The following is a 21,035-nucleotide window of genomic DNA, read 5'->3' on the forward strand; positions in this document are numbered from 1 at the left end:
TTACCAGCAGGAAGCAGCTAGAGCAGTCACCACCCTACTCTCTCAAGATTGAGGAATGAACAACAAAAAGTGGGAATTTGTAACCACAAGGCCACTACAGCCAGCTCAAACAGACCCCATCTCTTATCAACACAGTGATTAAGAATTGTCTTTCAGAAAATTTGCAAAGCCATGTAGCCAGAGCATGTGCAGAAGAAGAAATCTTGACCTGAAATGACCGCAGAACCAAAGATTCTCCTCCCCACAGGACCAAAGGACCAGGACATGACCAGAACTTAAAAGTCACACTCTTATCAGAAGCGAGGGATCTGTCTTCCAGGAAGATCTGGTGTTAAAATTCCTTCCCTACCTTACCATAAATGTTTAAAACCGCACCATAAATGTTTAGAACCTTACTGTAAATGCTTAAAGCCGACCAATCAAAACCTGTCCTGCCAGCATTTCCACATGCCAGCCTGTTTTCCCTAACCTCTTAAATTTCATCCCCACATCCTGAATTGAAGAGACAGATCTGAGGGCACATGCCCCATCTCCTTGCAGACCAGTCTCACAAAAGAAAGCTTTCTTTCCCCAGAAGCTGATGCCATAATAATTGGCTTTTTTTAATGTGCATCAGGCAAGGTAACCCCAATTTTGTGTGGTAACAATGTTATAAAGCAATGTTACCTCAATAAAAATTAATTTAAAAAAAGTCAGTCATGTACCGTCACAACACCAGTTTATTACAATTTGCCTTGTATAAGGGAAGTGAGACATTCTGACATAAAAGTCAATCAGCACCTAAAATGTTATCATTCATGCCATGTTATAAAGCCATATCAAAAATCCTTAAGCTTAGTAGCCTTTTTTGTGGTTGTTATTTAAAGCAAGTTACCATTAGTAGCAAAATACCAAAAGTAAAAGAAAAATGAATTAGTTAAAACACTAAAACTAGGAAAAATAAAAACATCTTAGTTGTCAATAGTCTGTATTGCTCTTGGTATATTACTGTATATAGTGGATGGTACAGCATTTTCAGCTTCATAAGTTCTTTGATGAAACAGGCTATTAAGCAGCCCTCAAACATCCATTTGCCTTTCTCTTCAGATGCTTGAGACCACGTTTGACAATGACTATTATATGTATTAGGGGCCCTGGACCAGATTCTTCATATAGAGTATTTAACACTCAACAAACCTACAAAACAGTATTGATCTTCCAGTTTATTTCTATTTATTTATTTATTGTTTATTTACTTTTTTTTTTGTGAGGAGATCAGCCCTGTGCTAACATTTGCCAGTCCTCCTCTTTTTTTGCTGAGGAAGATTGGCCCTGGGCTAACATCCGTGCCCATCCTCCTCCACTTGATACAGGACGCCGCCACAGCGTGGCCTGACAAGTGGCGCATCGGTGCGCGCCCAGGATCTGAACCGGTGAACGCCGGGCCGCCACAGTAACCTCTATAAGAGCAAAGACTGGGTTTTGTTTCTGTCCCTTTGGTCCAACAATAAATATTGATCGATCATATGGGATAGATGAATATTTGCTGAGTGAATGAACAAAATAGTGAATATATATTAATATGAATGTTTCCTTTCCTAGGCACCTGTCAGTGTCAAGAAATTAAATAAACTTTATTGGACACATTTGTGTTTCAGGCCCTAGCTAAATATATGTATTTTAATCATAAGTCCTTTCTAGGATTGCACTATTTGAATTGCACTATTGAATTGCACTATTGCACTATTCTTTCCTGTTTTTCGACACATTTGTGAGTTTCTGTCTTAATTTTGATTGAAACTATGGGCTCCGTTAACATAGAAAATTAGTAGTATTTGGTGAGAACTCTTTTAAATTTCAGGCACATATGCAACATGTTTATATAGCAGATGGCTAAATAATCATGCTTCTATATAGAAATTCTAGAGTCTTCTATTGCTGTAAGCCCTTCTTTCACAGCACCCGTCAAGTACTGGGAAATCCACTTCATCCCGAATGGAACCACTAGGTGGTGTTGTGGCCTAAGGCTAACGCAAACCCCTTACTGAATATCAAGTGAGGAGCTTCCTACTCTAACTCAACCCTACCTTCCCTGATGTCTCCTCTCAGAAGCTTAATACTGGCTATAGGGCCCTTGAACACAGGCTTCAAGATATAAATGAAAGCTTTTTATAGTGCTTCACTGGGGGAGAAGATGCCCTGAATAATTTTAATTGAGGAGATCTTTTAAATACACCCCCTCTCAAATAGGGGCAATATTTCATTAGCAACTTCATTGAGAAGTTAGCAATTCTTACGAATTCTTCATTAGCAATTCTTAATGAGACAGAATTCTTGGATACAGAATATGCCTTCTACTAAGATTTTAAAAGTTACACTTTACAGAACCAATTGCTTTAAATATGAAAAAGTATTATAAAATTTTAAAATACCTGCTGTAAAGTATTCCAAGGGCCACACCGAAGAATTTCCAGTGTATTCAAAGGGGGCATCATGTTGACTGGGCATTTTACAAGTCTCTTTCTCTTAACAATTTTCTTTTGTTGACTTTGCTTGAAAATTTCAAACCAAGGTTTAAATGATTTTATCCAAGCTAGCCTCTTTTCTTCAATAGAAGATAGAAGTGTCGGCTCTGGTACGGAGCAGGTCACTATACTTCCACACTTGGCTCTATTTTCAAGATATTCTTCTGGAATTTCTTTGATCTGAGAGTTCAGAAAGTTTACCTCTTTAAAAACAAAGGAGTTTTTTGCATTACAGCCACCCAGGTCTTCGCAAAGAACTTGTCTACCTAAAATATAACTTTGCTTGTTTATTTTGCCTTCTACATTAATCGTGGCATCACTGGTGTTAAAAACCATGTCACTATTCAGAGTGTTGCCGTTTGGGTTCTCCTCTGTTTCTTTAGATTTTAAATCAGTGTCCTTTTCTTGTAGTATTACATTTTCCTCTGTATCCTCAGAATTTTCTAATTTTAGTGGTAGTACTTTTTGTTTCATTGACATCACTGAAATATCATTCTCTTTATACAATGTTCCATTCTGTTCTGATATCTCTTCTTTTTCTACTTTTTGTATATTATTCTGTTGATTATCTTTAATTATTTTCTGTGCTTCATTGTTTTTCACCTTATTAATTTCTTGATTTTGTCCTAATATTGTCATTTGGGTTTCTTGTCTCATATTCTCATTAACGGCAGGTTTCATGGTTTCCTCTTTCTGTGTTTGAGAATTTAATTCTTGCAGCTGAAACTGTTCTTTCACATTTTCTTTTAGATCTGGATTTTCTAATTCAGTTTTTTTGTATATATTTTCATATTTTCTTTCTTGCTTGACCAATTTTTCTGAACATTGTTGTTTTCCTAGGTTTTCATTTTTTTCTTTCATTTTAAATTCTGCCCAAATTTCTTGGTTTGATATAGATTCTTTTAATTGCACTTGTATTGATTCTTTCAATACAAGCTGTCTATCTACATCTTTTCTCTTACTCGATTCTTCAACTAGCCAAAGGGGGACTTCTTCCAACTTGTTTGACTTTTCATCCCCTCGCTTTTTGGCTACATCATCCTTATTCTTTGACGTGTCTTCGACAGTCAAATGTTTGGCATTATAGTCTCCCTTCTGTAACGCTCTACTTATTAGTAGCTGTTTTCTTGCATCTTCTTTCAATCTTAATTTTTCCTTGTTTAACAGTTGCTCTCTTTCTCTTCTCAGGAGGTTCTTTTTTTCTTCATATTCTTCTTCTCTCCTTTTCCTTTCTTCTTGCTTCTGCTTTTTTATCTCTTCTTCTATCCTCTGTTCTTCCTCTAATCTTTTTCGTTTTTCTTCTTCTATCTGTCTTATTTTTCCTTCCTTTTCTTTCCACTCTTGTGCTTTCCTTTTCTTACTTTCTATTTGTTCTTTTATGATTGGGCCATATTTTTGGTAGGCCACAAATGCTTTATATTTAGCTTGAATTTTTATAGCTGCATTATGCTGCAGTTTTAACAAACGCATTTTTTCTTTTTCCTGCAGGTCTTTAAATCTTGTTCTTTCTTCTTCCATTTGTAAATGCAAGTTTCTAATAAACTCCTAAAATAAAGTAAGATAAATAGTAGTCATCACAAACTAAATGTGAGATGCTATTAAAATATCATCTAAAATCTAGATTGAAAATAAATACTAAAACTGAAGTCATAATGAAGTTACTATAAAATGTACTTAGAGGAACTAAGGCAACCTTGGTGGTCTAGTGGTTAAAATTCAGCGCTTTCATCGCTGTGCAGCTGGATTCCTGGTCAGCGAACCACACCATCCGTTTGTTGTCTGTCATACTGTGGCAGCAGTGTGTTGCTGTGATGCTCAAAGCTATGCCACTGGTATTTCAAATACCAGCAGGGTCACCCAGGGTGGACAGGTTTCAGCGGAGCTTCCAGACTAAGACAGACTAGGAAGAAGGACCTGGCCACCCACTTCCAAAAAAATTGGCCATGAAAACCCTATGAACAGCAGCAGAGCATTGACTATATAGTGCTGGAAGGTGAGAGGATGGTGAAAAAAGACCGGGCAGGGTTCTGCTTTGCCGTATACAGGGTCACCAGGAGTTGGAATCGACTTGATGGCCCTAACAATTAAGAGGAACTAAACTCATTTATTTCAAAGGGTATTAATACTTTAAATATTTAGGAGATTCTGTCAAGTTAGTAAGTTGATACTCTAATATTATGGCTATACTAAGCCACCCAGATATAAATTGAGGAATTCCTTGAAGATAGAAAGTATATAAAACCAGAATGACACAGAGAAAAAGCAAAAGAAACCACAGGCCAAAATTTGTGTAGGAGAAAAGGACTTCAAACTTTCTGAGATGGGAGTTCTGATACAGGAGACTCCCAGAGCTAGCAGGGAGACTGCAGAAGCAGGGAATGATTTGGCAAGACTTATAATGCCAGGAAGATGAGGTAGAATGCATGTATAAGTAATATGAAGAACTAGCCTAGTCACACATCTTATCCTTTCTCAACTATTAAGAGATAAGCACATATTGCATTAAATGAGATAATTTGGAGTTAAGTGAGAAAATATCATCGTCACTAGAGTCCTAAAACAAAAGTAAACAGATCAACAAAATTCAGCAAATATTTGAGGAAAACTAACACAAAGAATGTGAGGCAATGAAAATATTTCAATAAGCAGAAGGAAGAACCAATTTCTGAGAGAAGAGGGTTATTACATTAAATAAAAATTTAAATGAAGAAAATTTTTAAGAAAAAACATGTTTAAATAAGAATAACCTCAAATAAAAATGAAATGTAAGTGTTCAAATAAAAAAATATGAATCACTCAAACAAAAAAAAACTTCAATAGAACGCTGAACAGACGATTGCCTAAAGAAAAACTTCAAAATTAGGTGTTTTCCCAAAACAATATACAAAATAACAAAGACATGAAATACATGACAGAGGCATTCAGGTGTAAAGAGGATCAACACAGAAATTCCAAGATAACTAGTAGGAGTTCCAGATAAAGAACTCAGAAAAATTGAAGGGAAGAAAATAATAGTGAAATGTTTTTTAAACCAAAAAAAAGGCCATAAGATAAAAATTTGAGTTAACTTAATATACACACACATACAAACAAGGATAACTCATACAGACACTAGCAATATTTCAGAACTCTAAGGAATGTAAGCTCCCTGAAGGCAGGGGGTATTTGCTGTTTTATTCACTGCCGTTATCTTGAGCACTTAGAGAAATGCCTGGCACACAATAGAAAACTAGTCAATGTGTGTGGATGAATGTAAAAAGTGAAAAATCTTAAAGCTGCAAAAGAATGTAATAAATGAGTATCAAATTTGCAATCATAGGTAGCATAGGCAAAAATAAATAAATATGCAATGGAGTTATATCTTTATTTATTTATTTATTGAGGAAGATTGGCCCTGAGCTAACATCTGTTGCCAATCTTCCTCCTTTTTTCATTTTTTCTCCCCAAAGCCCTAGCAGATAGTTGTATGTCATAGGTGCGCATCCTTCTAGTTGCTCTACGTGGGACACCACCTCAGCATGGTTTGATGAGTGGTGAGTAGGTCCATGCCCAGGATCTGAACCAACGAACCCAGGGCCACTGAAGCGGAGCGCACAAACTTAACTGCTATGCCACCGGGCTGGCCCTGAGTTATATCTTTAAATTGTTAAAACTAAATGGTAATAAATTTGAATTCTATACCCAATGAAACTAATCAATCAGTTTTAAAAGCAAAATAAAAACAATCTCAAATGTGCAAAGATTGAGAAAATTTGCCATCCAAAAATGTTTTTTGACAAGTATTTAGGTATATACTCCAGAAAATGAAAATTGAGTCCAGAAAGTAGAGGAAGACTCAGGATTCAAAGATCACTGATGATCAAAGAAACCATTAATACTTAGCACTTAAATTTTTTGTTTTACTGTCTTCTTCCTTTCATCATTTCATTTAAAAAGTCAGCTGTTAGTTTACTGTTGCTCCTTTTTAGATAACATGCCTTTTTTCTATGGCTGCCTTTAAGATCTTTTTTCCCCCCTTCTCTTGAATTTCAATAGTTATACTATTAAATTCCCAGGTGTGATTTTCTTTGTATTGTTTCTGCTTAGGGATCTTTAATCATCTTTGAATGTACAGATTGATTTTTCAAAAACAATTGAAACCATTTCAACTATAATCTCTTCACCCATTGTTTCCACTCCATTCTCTCTCTCCTTTCCTTCCAAAATTACTAATATAGACATTTTTTATCTTTTTACTATGTATCACACACTTCTTGTGCTCTTTTCTGCTTTTCCCATTTTTTGTCCTCTCTGTACTTTAATTTGGATATATTCTATTCACTTCTCTTCAGTTTCACTAATGTTTTCACCTGCTGTGTCAAATCTACTGTCAAACTTATCCACTGAGTTTGTAATTTTATATACTGAACTTTTCACTCTAGTTGTACACTTGATACTTTATTATAGATTCTAATATTCTTTTTATATCACCTATCTGTTTAATCATTTTGCTACTGCATGATAGTGATAGGTATTCTAATGGCTATCCTAATTCCAACATCTTGATTACCTGCAGGTGAGCTACTATTGTCTTTTTTTTTCCTTATCATTCACATGAACCTGTCTCTTCACATGCCTAACCAACTTTTTAATTTAAAGATGGACAGTATAAACCTATGTTTTCAAGAGTGTGTTTATACAAAGAAAGAAAAGACTTGAGGAAATACAAAGAATGGTAATATGTTTATTTGGATAACAGGATTGTGGGAAATTTTATTTACTTTATATTTGTAATTACTTAAAATGATTTTATATAAAAACTGTGGAGTACATATGTTAAAACTTAATAAACATGTCCTCATCTTAAATTCAAAGGGGTTATTTAAAACATTTCATTAGTTGTGTTCAAGAAATGCAGTAACCTTTCATAACAATCCTCAATCATAATGAAATGTTCATCATAGTATGTTTACTCAAATCTTAAAAGAAATTTCAGAATTACAATTTTATATAGACATGTTCACTCACTGAACCAGTATATTTTCATTTTCAGGACATTCTAGTTCAAGGAGAGTTTCTCATGATTAATGAATTTTTTAAAGCTTTAGTAAATTAAATCCTATACCAGCTAGGCAATGTTATTTTAAAATGCTATAGTAATTTTAAAATTACTATGTTTCAAGCATAGTAATTTATTTCAAATGAATAATCATTGCACTGATTAAAAACAACAAATACATACCTCATGCTGTTTAAATTTCTCTTTCCACATTTTCTCTTCCTTATGGAGTTCGTCATTCATCTTGTCCTGTTCTTGCTGAATATATGATAATATTGAAATATTATATTTAAATATCAAAGAATATTGTGTTCATTATACATGATTCTCACAATATATATTTGTACGCAATGGTTAAAGATAACAATGCACCCACTGGTCCTCAGTTATTAGTTCTGGGAGAACAACTTTAATCTCAACGTAAAGTGTCATGTAAATGACACCTAGTGTTCCCATTTTGGGCACATAAAGATGTTTCCAACCTAGGAAAGTTGTTTTATTTATTTGAGAATGTTTATTCACATAATAAAATGCGTTGGCTATAAATACTGTTGAACAATGCAAAAATTACAAATAATAATGTTTGTAAGATGGGTTTTGCATTACAATTTTTTTCTCACCACACCATTCCATTTAATTCACATAATAAATCAGTTCAGTGGGTAACTTTTTTTTTTAATAACTCTTTATTAGCACCTATTTTGTTAAGGCGCCGCAGAATAAACAAACATCAGTAAAATATAATCTCTTTCCTCAAAAACTTTACCTTTGATATGGGAATGCTATCGTAAGTTCACACATTACCTCAAATTTAGCTGAATAAGTTTATCACAAGAGAAGAACTATAAAGGATTAATGTTGGAATAGGTGCTATAATTAGAGGATCATGAAAGGTTTCATGCAGAAGACTGTATTTGAAATGACTAGGGTTTTAAGAAGTTAAACAGACATTTTAGGCATTTATTAAATGTTTTTCTAGGAAGATGATTAGAGTTCCATCTCAGGAAAATTATAAGGTTACATTAGATAGAGTTAGAGAAAGAGTCAAGGAGACACTAAGAAGATCAGTGAGGTAATATTAGAGAAGTCCATGTGAGAATCATCGAGAACCTTCTGTAGATAGGGTGGCAGGAGTGAGAAGAGATGAAAAGACAATGTAAACATGAAATTGCCAAAATTGGCAACTGACTGGATATAAAGGAAGCGGGAAAAGTTCTTTGGACACTATCTTTTATGAGCTGTGGGACCTTTTCATGGGATTTCAGCAAGGAACTAACTTTTCTAAAAAAAATATCCTTCTGACAGCACTATAGTGGATGAGTTTGTGGAATATAAGACCAACGCTAGGGAGTTCAACTAGACAGTATACTAAATATTTCAAGCTAGACATTAGGACACCCTGAACCATGGAGTAGCACTAGATAGATAGATAGATGAGAAGATGGGTAATACAACTATTACAAGGAAGAGGATAATAAAAGAGAGGGAAGAATAAAAAATGGTCCTCATCTCTCTAGCTTAGACTATGATGATAGTGGGGCTTATAAGAATAAAGAATAACAGAGGAGGACATTAGCTCAATTATGGGGGTGAGGCACAGATCGTCACCTATATGGTTGAACCACTTCAACCAAATAAGTTTTACATAATTGCTATATATCAGATCACGTGGCAAGGACGTTGAATATCAAGAAAATTCTGTTGCCTCTTTCTATGATAAGAAGGGTATAAAAAAGCAAGTTTATGTTGTAAATGTCAGCCTGTATAGGACAATTTTTGAAACTTCATAGACTCTAGAGGCCCCCAAGATCCAAAGCAGTATCTGAAATTTCAATGAATTTCAATAAAAACTAATCAAGGAGTCCGTATTAAATACGGTTAATCCATAGTCAATTGCTTCAATTATCAGGAGTAATTGAAACCCACAGAACAAAGCTCAATCCACACCATAATCTAAAACACCAATACTCTTCAGAAGTAGCTACTGATTCAAAAAATGTATGAAAAACAAAAACAAAAATAAAAAACCCTTGCCTTCTGAATATTCTCTAATTTCTTCTTTTCAACTTCAAATTGTTTCATCCAGCAATGTCTCTTCTCTTCTTCTTCTTGAAATTGCTTTTCTTCTCTATCCCTCTGAGCTTTGAGAGTTTCTTTCTCTTGGTCTTCTACTTCTTTCTGTTTGTCTTGCCAAGCCTCAAAAGACTGCCTACATCTTTCTTCCACTTCACAGTACCCAAAATTTATATCAGCATCATCTGTACTCATGAAGAGAAGTAATATTATTATTCTTAAAATCAAACCTGTCAAAAATGATCCAATGTAAAGTATAAAAGTAATTTCAAAATGAAGAAATAATGTCAACATATTACCAAAGTAAAAGTGATAATATGCAAAAAGAAAATACATTTTTAAAATACATGAAAATTCTATTGCAGTCATATACATGGAAATTCCATTTCAGTCAATAAAGAAATCACATAACTTGCCTTAAACTATTCCATAAAACTTCATATAAAAATATAATGTATGTGTATGTGCACATGTGTGTAGTTAAGGGATACTTAAATTCAAGGCTAGGTATATCTATTGCAGTCAGCTATATATGTGGAAAAATTTTAAACATATTTAAACTAAGTTAATCTAGGAAGCATAAAGAAAACTATGAGAATATGTAAATAAGTATAGTAAAGGCATAATAATTTTCAAATATCATGATTGTATTTTTCTAAATGTCAAAAGAAAATTGTCTAAATCTTTTTCATATAACTATGGTCAATCACATAAAAATTATCAAAAATATCATTGAGCAGTTTAGTCCACCTGGCAAAACATGTTCATCCACAGGCAATTCATGACCACCAGGCTCTAGAACAGAATCACGACTGCCACGATGGGTTTCACTCCTCAGAAATTCTTCTTTTTCTATTTCTGACAACATCTAAGAGGTTAAAAGAGTACCAGTGATTAAAGAAAACCAAAATAGAGAGTAAAGCTATCATTTTAATAATATATTAAGTACTTATAAACACATATATAAAACTTTACTTCAAATCTCTCTCAAATATAAATATAATTCTATATTTATAATTATTTTCTTTACGGTGAATAAAAATGTTTTTCTCATGCAAGATGACTGTATTTTACCCTCCTTATGTTTCTCAGAATTTGAATCACTCTCTAATATTTATCCACAATATTCAAACTACTTGATAATCATTTCAAAATGTTTCTACTAATATTTGTTTTCCTCATAATACATTTACGTCTTTCTTACCTGTAATGATTACTCACATATACTAATTGCTAATATATTCAATATGTTTAAAAAACAGAACTATTCTCTACTTTAACCTGAATTATGCACAAGTCATAATTTTGATTAATACTTTTCAATAATTACACTTCCACCATACTCTAGTTGGAAAGATACAGGATATCTATTCCAATGAAGTAGCATTATGATAATTCAAAATTAATATTTCAAGTTTGAATCTTACCAAAAAAGAAAATGAAAGGCATACATAGAAGTACTTTCCAAATGATGTTAAACATCTTAGGGAGCAGGAAGAGAGTCGGGTAAAATTAGAGAGAGTTAGGTAAGATGAGAAGGAAAAATGAGTCCAAGACGCTGAACTGTAGAAGAAACTTTCTCTTAAATACATTTCTGGGGTTTTAATCAAGAATGCTACGCTCTCCTTTACTCTTATTTTTTTAGGGATGTTTTTATTTTATTGTTTTTTAAAAACTAATTTAAGGTGTCCTACATTTAAAGTTTCCATAGAGTATTTAAAGTCTCTGCTGGAACACACTACATTCCTAAGCAAGGTAATAAACTCTAAAGTATATTCATTGTTTTCCTCAGAGTTTTTAGAGAAAAAATACCATGCAATATAGTTCTGTTTTATCTACATGCACATTAAATTCCCAAGTACCGATGGTTCAAGTCACTATTTCTAATATTTTTAAAGATTAAAATTTGACTCGTTTTATATTATATGCCAGAGGAAAACATAAAACCAAAAATGATTTGCTTAAAAATAATTAAATTTTTAATTTTTAAGTCAGTGAACTACCATGCTATGTAAGAGGAAAAGGTAAATTTCTAACTGTAATATTGAGTACTATCAGTCAAATGTTAAACACATACCTTCATTAATTGTTCTGGATTTTCTTTATATTCAGTTGATAATTCTATCCTTAAATGCGTATGATTATTAGAAACTGCTCCATAACTATAGCCTAGAGAAATAAAAATATATTATAGCTTTAAATATTAGAGTAGGGTACAACATGTTAACATTCTAAACCTTCCATCATCCTTTAATCTCAAATGCTATTATAGCATATTCTTGATAAGTAACTCAAAACAACAAAAAGTAATGAGGAATAAAGGAAATCTGTAATCTTTATTCTAAAAATAAAAGTAAATTTTTAAAGCAATTTAACTCTTTATCACCTTTCATATTATAGACTGAAGTTTATTTTCTGTGTACACAGAATAATGCTGTGTTTGACACTGCCATGCCACCTTGATCAGAAATCAACAAAGGTTCAATTCTACCTGCCACAAACTAGCAATATAATCTTGTACAAAATATTGAAAACATATTAATAAAGGTATTAGTTTAAAAGATTATAATTACTAACGTGAATGAAGTGAACTTTCATTCCTGATTTTATGAGTTTTTGTTGAATTTTTTTGTCTTTTTATCATCTATGCAGATGTTGTTATGTTTCTTTTCCTTATTCGGTTGTGTTCTATCATGATAACGTTCCCTAATAATAAATTATTTTTTACAGATGACCATTCTGCCAGTTAACTGACTATTCACACTTAGTTTGTCAGATAGCATAGATTTTCTTCTTTAACACCTATTCATAGCCTTTCTGGCATACTTTTCTATGTGAGAGGCTGAAAAGCAAAAACCAACATTCTCCAGATTCCTTTGAAGCTAGGTCTCTAAGGGTGATTTAAGTTCTGCCAATTGATCCATTTGTGTCAGTCTTTATTTTCATAAAAATATTATGTGTGAAGAGAGGCAGGGAGTGATATTTTCATTTTTCTGGCCCCGACTATGATAAAGTGATCTTTGGGTTGGAGATAGGAGTGTCTAGTAGAGGATTAATGTCTCTGAATTTCTTAATTATATCAGACAGCAGCTCCTAGGGCAGCCCAGTTCTACAATGTATGTGTGTGTATATTTTCTACATGTTGGATGTTCACCCTAGTCTATTTTTTCAGTTCTATTAACAATTCTGTTATTTATTGCAGTAGCTAATCTCCAAAGATGTCTCTCCCACATTTCCTGGTATGTACACCCTGTGTAGTTCCCTCCCACACAGAACCTGGGCTGACCCTGTGTAACCAGCAACACGTGGTGGAAATGGTGTTGCATGACTTCTCAGCATAGGTCATAAGAAATCTTATAATGTTTCACCTTAGTCTCTCAGTATTTTGTTCATGGGACACTCCTTCTCAGAATCCAGGTGCCACGCAAGCCATAGGGAGAGACCGCATGCAGATGCCTCCAATTGACAGCCCTAACCGAACTCCCTGCCAACAACTAACATCAACTGCCAGCCATTTGAGTTAGCCATCTTGGAATTCCAGTCCAGTAAAGACTTCAGATGACTGTGGTCTTAATCAACACCTGACTACGAATGCATAAGAAATCCAAGCGAGAACTGCCTAGCTAAGGCCAGTCAAGCCACAGAACTGTAAAGATAAGAGCAAATTATTGTTTTAAACCACTAAGTTTGTTCTGCAGCAGTAAATAACTAGAACAACTACTCTACCCATAAAAACAAACACACAAATACCCCCCAAAATCTTACTGCTTAAAGTAGCCAAAACACCTTCCGTTTACAACTGAAAGCCCTAAGCAATACATCTATATTCATAAATGAAATTAGCCTCTAGTTTCTTTTGTGTGTGTTATGCTTGGACAGTTTTATATTTGAAATATGCAGCTTTTTATAAACGAATTGCTATATAATCTTCAAATTTTTTTGTTCCTTAATGGATTATAAAAATTCAATTGCAAAATTATTCCAAGTTTCTAATGGCATTTGAAAAGAAAGGGATTTCTTTCTACCATCTTGCTAGATTATTAATTTAATCTTCTTTTTCAAACAATTTTGATAATTTGAATTTTCTTAGAAAATTATTCTATTCATTGAGACTATCAAACCTATTTGATTAGAGCTGTACATGGTATCTTCCCTCAATTTTCTAAACCACTGCTATAATTGTAGTTATATAACCTTTCATGTAACTAATTTTCTACAATTGTTCCCTTTGATTTTTTTTCATAATTAGGCTATATAATTGTCAATATATTTATAATACATTTTCATTGTATAAACCTTAGTAAATATAAACAAACCATTAAAAACCTCCTATAACTCAACTATAGATAATCACTGCCACAATTTGAAGCATCTACATGTAGTAAGTCTTTACATATCCATTCATACAGGTTCTCAGGACAAAAAATCTTGGAGCCAATTTCCTCTCTTCCCTTCATACCAATCCATCAATAAGTCATTTTGGTTCTTTCTAGCTTAAAAATGGTTTCTAGAATATGACCATTTTTCATCATTTCTACTCAAATCGCTCGCATCTCTAACCATACTACTGCAACAGTCTTGTAGTAGACTCTTGCTACCTCAAGGCATAAATGTACATACAGGTATATAACAAGAGATGAGAACTTCAAGCAGTTTAATTTTCTAAATTATAAATTATTCATACTTATATAAAACTTATCTGCCAAGCAGATGAAAACTTTACTTACTTAAAACATCAGTGTCTTCCAAGTCCTGAAGAATGAGCTCTTCCACAGTTTTACTCTTCTTCTTTATGACGTCAATACAGTGAAGAACCGACTCAGGCAATTCATCCACATCCTTAAAATTTGAATAATGAAAGAAACTGTAAAATTATTTAGTAAAACTATGTATCAAAATTTTGATACTTATTTTGATATACCAAAAATTTGAGTAAAATGTATAAATGAGGTAAAAGGGCTCCATATAAATAGCACAGTTCAAAAAAATATATTTGGTTAAAATTTGCTTTTCATTTTCAGGTGGTTATGAATTATATCCATGATCCTGTTGGATTTCATAATCAACTGAAGAATTTCAGAATTTTTTGTCTAAAATTTGCTGTGTGAAAAAGACATAATAATGTAAAAATATTAATTTTTCCAAAAGTAATATGTAGGTTATTATAATACTAATTAAAAATCAAAGTGTAATTATTTTTTGAAACTTGAAAAGAGTGTTTTTGGAAAAAGTATAGTTGAGAAGATTTTGAAACAACAAAACAACTAAAGGAATTTTATTCATTTGATATTTAAAAATACAAAACTGCAATATGGTAAAAATTAACAGAATAACGGAAAAAATAGTCTTCAATAGATTATATGTATATCAACTACATATATACACAAGATATGACAAATCAACTGAGAGGAGGTGAACTATTCAACAAGTCACACTGGGAATATTAGCTAAAGATGTGCAAGAAAATTTCAAATTAGATCTACATTTTATAACATACTTGAAAATAAATTCCCATTGGATTAAGGATTTTGACGTAAAGAATGAATCCATGAATAAATTTTCTAAGCATATAAACATTGGGGAAAATACACAAATGAAAAGATGCTTGATTTCAAAAAAGTAACTATTTCTATAGGTCTAAAGATTTTACATAAACCTTGCTTTTCATGTATTTCTAATCATATTAGAATGCTCATGAGTAAGTAAATAAAGCAGGATACAAATATGTATACAGTCATGCGTCACTTAATGATGGGGATACATTCTAAGAAATGCAGCGTTTGACGATTTTATCTTTGTGTGAACATGATAGAGTATCCTTACACAAACCTAGATGGTATAGCCTACTCCACACCTAGGCTATATGGGACTAATCTTATGGGACCACCATCTTATATGCGGTCTGTCATTGACTGAAATGTTGTTATGAGGTCCACGACTATGTGTGTGTATATATATACATGTCTCTCTCTCTATATATATTAATATGTCTATAACTATAATATAGACACATAATTACATGCATAGTATAATCCCAATTTTGCAAAAAATGCACATATATACATGTGGAATTATAGGTGATTTATATCTGCAATATACTTTTTATATTTAAATATCTATCAATATACATTGTTTAAAGGCGATCCTAAGGTGAAAAATGAGATAAGTATACAAAACACACTGAGAAAAGTAATACTTCTCCTGAAAAGCTTACTCCAATTAAAAGGCTCAAAAGTCCAACATTTAACACTTACTGTATCACTATCATCACTCTGGATTTCTGATTCTGAATCACTGTCAACATCATCTTTATCCAAGGAAGAAATACTGATTTTCTCCAGTTCAGCTTCTATTTCTTCTTTGAGCTTTTCATCATCATCATCGTTGTCTTCCATCAGCCTTCAAAATAAAACACAGAACCATTTAAAGAAAATTGAAGAGGTTAATATGTCAGTAAAAGCCATGGGTTCTTTAATGTGTCATACCAATCCAATAGGTTCTACGTAGACACGTTTTAGTTTAACAAACTTTTATCACACCTTATTAGGGTTGTACCATATATTACAGAACCTTGTTTTCTCTCTCATTCATTATTTCTTTAATTTTTGATGACAAAATGACCAACTCTAACAATATTCTTTTAATTTTCTAAGGGAAAAGTTACATTGAATAAACTGGCTTACCTTCCTGAACCAAAAAACTTCACAGTAGAACTCATCCTCATGGGAATAATTAATGGCAAAATACCTTTGAACAGCTTGAATATTCAGAAATTAATATATCCAGAAGAGAACAACCTAAGTCTATATATGGAGAAACACATGGCTAGTTTCTACTCATAAACTCAGAGTTGTTACTTTTACCAGAGATAGCCACAAGTTTTTACCAACAATAACATGTTGTAATAACGGATAATATATGGCTTATAAGATCAATATTTATTTCATTTAAATCTTTGATGCTTATAATAGATATGGGTCAAGCAGTACACTACAGTATATCTTCATATAACCATCATCGTCATTAACCACCATCAGTAGCTTCCATGTATTGTGTATCTGTGACAAGCCAGGTTCTAGAAGACACTTGTGTGATTGATAATCTTCAGAGTAAGTTAACAAGTTAAAGGTCGTTATAGTTATTGTACAGATGAGAAAACCAAGGTATGAAGAAGTTACTTAACTGCCTACAGGCATTATGCTAATAAGTAACCGGGGAAGGATTCTAATTCCAAAGCCAGTGCTCTTCCCACTAGCAAATGTTCTCCAAACTCAGTCAAGCTCTTCATTGGCCCAGTGATCCTTCTGAACATCCCCTCGTCCAACAGTCTTCAAATCACAGATGATAACCCATTAGTGGATCAAGAAAGCAATTTCAGTAGCTCTTGATCATCAAGTTTTAATGATAGGCTAAGAGAGAAAAAGTTAGGATAGGCCAGAAAGGAAATTATAATATACCATATATACTAAAGACAAAAATTGTTGAAAAAAACTTTTGTTTCAATTATAAGTGTATACATATATATGTGTATAAATATATATATACACATATATATATGTGTACCCATGTGTGCATTAGGTGCAATGTAGTATTTTCTTGTTATGTGTTTGTTTTACTGTAGGTCTTGGGGAAAAAAAGCTTGAAAAATGCTTTACTAGTCAGCTATTATTTTATTTTCCAGACTGCCAAACTTTCATTCTTTCCTTAAGTTCCTGGCCTTTCCACTGCTGTCTTCTTCTTGGCTCTTCCTTCCTCTCCCCACTCCTTTCATCCTATCCTTCCTTCCTCCCTCCCTCCCCCCTTTCCTTCCTTCCTTCCCTCCCTCCCACCTTCTTCCTCCCTCCTTCCTTCCTTCTATCCTTTCTTCATTTATTCTTCTCTCCTTCCCTCCCTTCCTCTTTCTTTTCCTTCCTTTACTTATTCATCTCAAAATCAACTTTTTAGGAGCCTACCAGGTGAATTCACAGCAGTGCTCGGTGCTAAAAATACATTGATTAAATAAGACAAGTAACCTGTTTTCATAGAGTTTATAGTCTAATTAATGAAAAAATGAAACACCTCCATTTTCCTAAAATCTCTTCTTATTCATCTTACCAGGAGAGAGCCCCTCTTCCTAACTAAGTGTGATCCTCTACTGATGCTCTGACAACCTCTGACAACTTCTCACCTACTGAACCGTACCCTATCCGCTATTCCTTCTGTCTACTGCCTCGCCATGCATTTTATTCTACTGGCCCCCTCTCCCCATAAACACAATCAGTTCATTCCCATCCAAAAAAACAATGCCTGTGCCTGCCTTTCCTCTAGTTATAAATATCACATATCTTTCTTTCACACATAAATGATTTAATTGAATTGATCTCCACATATTTCCTACACTCTTGGGCATTTATCCCAGAGAAATGAAAACTTATGTTCACACCAAAACGTGTACATGAATGTTCACAACAGTTATATTCATAATAGTCCCAAACTAGAAACAACCAAAATGTCCCTCAGCAGGTGAATGGTTAAACCAACTCTAGTACATCCATACCATGGAATAATACTCAGTGATAAAAGGAAGGAACTATTGATACATGCCACAACACCGATGAATCTCCATGTCTCTCCAAGGAAGTATGCTGAGTAAAAAGCCCAAACCAAAAGGGAACATACTATATGATTCCATGTATATAACATTTTTGAAATGACAAAATTTTATAAATGGAGGACAGATTAGTGATTGCCAGGAGTTGGCAGTGGATGGGGTTGCAGGAAGGTGGTTATGGTGATAAAAGGGCATCACAAGAGATTCTTGTAGTGTTGGAACTATTCCGTATCTTGATTGTGGTAGTGCATAAGTGAGCCATACTCAGATGATAAAAATTATATATAATATAATACACACACAAATGAATACAAGTAAAACTGAGGAAATCTGAATAAGATCAATAGATTGTATCAATGTCAATATCCTGGGTGTGATATTATATTATAGTTTACAAAATATTACCATTGGGAGACAGTGAACAGAGTGTGCAAGGGGCATTTCTGCATTATTTCTTAATACTGATTGTGAATCTACAATTACCTCAACAAAAATTTAATTAAAAATATCCTAAGTACTCACTAAGAAACAAATAAATATGATGCATCCATAGAATGGAACACTATACAAGTCCTTTAAAAAATGCGTACACTTACTGTACTCCTGTGGAGAGGTAGCCAAGAAGGAACACTTGAAAAAAAGGCAAATGGTAGAAGAATATGCAGAGCAACATTTCTTTTGTGTAACTACACACACACACACACTTTTTTAGACCCAGAAACTTTCTGGAAGAAATTGGGGAACTTTTAATCTTCATTTCATACATTTGTGTTGAGTGACTTTTTTTTTTTATCATGAATATGTACTACTTTTATTATTTTAAAAGCTAGTTTAAAAATATTCAACTTTACCCACAACCTCCCTTCCCCAAAGGAAAACAAAGCAAAACAAAACAGCAGAACCAGCGCAAAATGCTATCCTATAATCAAACGTAAAAGTGCAATTCAAAAGTTTTATTGGAAAATTTGATTTTTTTAAATGTAGCTATAAAGCAGAATGCACAGGTACACAGAACTTTATGTAGAAAGAAAGGCAGGAGAATAAGGTAAAGGTAAGTCATTTCCATCATATGCCCCTCTCTGCTCACCTACTTGCTCTTTAGATCCGCCCTAATTACACAGCACATATGTAATTTTAAATTTTCTAGTAGCAGCTTTTCAAAAACTAAAGAGAAACAGGTGACATTATTTTAATAATATATTTTATTTAACCTAATATAGCCAAAATATTTCAACATGTAATCAATATTTTAAAAATACTCATTTTTAAGATCAAAGTAAAAATTTACATTCTTGTTGTGCATACTAATTCCTCAAAATCTGATGTGTATTTTACACACAGCCCATTTCAATTCGGACCAGCTGCATTTCAATAGCCACCTGTAGCTGGGGGTTACCGGACAGGACAGTGCAGCCCTAGATGGACCCCACTGTAAACGGGTTACAGCAAACTACTTCAAGTTGACAATAAATCACTCGGAGTGGGCTAAAGCTGCCCAAAGTGGAAAATCTTAAGGAATTCCACCCTTTACCACTCTAAAGAAAAGGGAGGGAAATCTACTTTTAAAGGTAACCATAAATTATATACGAAAAAAAGAAAGAAAAAGGAAGGGAGGGAGGGAAGTGTCGGGGGTGGGCGGAGAAACCAGCGAAGCCTCCCTAGGTCGGCAGGGAGGTGGATCGTCAATTTTTGAGTGAGCTACCAAAAATCTCCAAAACTGAAGGGAGCCTCGAGCTCCGCAGACTCGCGCAGCCGCCCCCTCGGGCCCCCCGTTTGCCCGAAAGCCTGGCCTCCGGGGAAACGGTCCCGGCTCCGCCTGCGCTCCCACAGCCTTGCCTCGCCTCCCGCAACACGAACCTCGACCTTGAGGGGTCCCGGCTCACCCACCAGCAGCTAAATCCCTCGGCTGGGTTGGAAGACAGCTCCCAGAGCCTCCAAACAAAGCGTAGCCACGGCAACAGCCAATCCCAAGGAAGATGGACCGGCCTCTTCTTACAGGTGCCCCAGTAGGACAAACTATCTCCGTTCGAAATTGGAAGAAACTCTACATCTCAAGAGCTGGATGAGGAGCTTAGCATTCTTTCCAGGTACCTTTTAATATTTAAATAATTTTGAAAAGCATTTAATAAAAAAATGAAATTTTGTTACAATTACTCAAGTAAAGGTAGACTGACCTTTAAATTGTTTTGAGCTCTCTCTATTTATGCTTGAATCTAGTGAATGTTCAGTCGCTCAGGTATTAATTGTTCATTCCGCAAAACATTAATCCTGAATAGTGCTTTTGGGGCCTGGAATTATGAGAGAGAAGCCAATAAACTGTTTGCCTGCCATGACAACAGTTTCTTTTTAAAAAGAAAAAAAATCAATCATCACTCAATACCTATCAGAAATCTCTTTTAAGTGAATGGGTGTGTAGGGTGAGAAATTTGAAAAATTATTTTCTGGAATGTGTTTTACTGTAAAATATTGACAGTGATACCCACTGTTTTGATATAAGATTTGAAGTTGTAAGTATATATCATGTTATTTAATTTTCACTTAAAAATTCATCAAAGTTTCTTTTTTTGTGGAGCAAATAGTGTACAAAATGTGAAATATCTTTTTATTTAATAACAGATATTTCTGATTTTAATTTTTTTAAAGTTTGCAAACAAAGCATTAAATTCCAAGAGGAAGTGGTTAAGCATAGTTTTAGATATCTGACACACAATAAGCTAAAAGTAAACAGTTCATTGAGCCTTTCAAAGAAAATAGACTCTATATCCTGGTAACAATAAACTTGTATTGCATCAACATAAGAATGAATAATATACAGTGAGAAATCAGTAGA

General features: G+C 33.7%; 2 protein-coding genes across 2 annotated transcripts in view; one reads left to right on the forward strand and one right to left on the reverse strand.

Moving 5' to 3' along the window:
* The window catches only part of LRRIQ1 (leucine rich repeats and IQ motif containing 1), a 208,293-nt gene extending 188,199 nt beyond the window's left edge, over window positions 1-20,094 (reverse strand). Inside the window, exons 1-8 of the mRNA XM_058568707.1 lie at window positions 20,063-20,094; window positions 15,870-16,014; window positions 14,343-14,454; window positions 11,693-11,784; window positions 10,366-10,483; window positions 9,577-9,800; window positions 7,726-7,800; window positions 2,412-4,049 (exon numbers count right to left, since the gene is read on the reverse strand). Coding sequence (XP_058424690.1) covers window positions 2,412-4,049; window positions 7,726-7,800; window positions 9,577-9,800; window positions 10,366-10,483; window positions 11,693-11,784; window positions 14,343-14,454; window positions 15,870-16,010 — 2,400 coding nt within the window. The 5' untranslated portion in view covers window positions 16,011-16,014; window positions 20,063-20,094. The remainder of the gene's footprint in view (window positions 1-2,411; window positions 4,050-7,725; window positions 7,801-9,576; window positions 9,801-10,365; window positions 10,484-11,692; window positions 11,785-14,342; window positions 14,455-15,869; window positions 16,015-20,062) is intronic.
* Window positions 16,661-21,035, forward strand: part of TSPAN19 (tetraspanin 19) — a 38,227-nt gene continuing 33,852 nt past the window's right edge. Inside the window, exons 1-2 of the mRNA XM_058568799.1 lie at window positions 16,661-16,724; window positions 19,929-20,150. Coding sequence (XP_058424782.1) covers window positions 16,661-16,724; window positions 19,929-20,150 — 286 coding nt within the window. The remainder of the gene's footprint in view (window positions 16,725-19,928; window positions 20,151-21,035) is intronic.

Source organism: Diceros bicornis, chromosome 25, assembly GCF_020826845.1.
Source record: "Diceros bicornis minor isolate mBicDic1 chromosome 25, mDicBic1.mat.cur, whole genome shotgun sequence".
Taxonomy (NCBI): domain Eukaryota; kingdom Metazoa; phylum Chordata; class Mammalia; order Perissodactyla; family Rhinocerotidae; genus Diceros; species Diceros bicornis.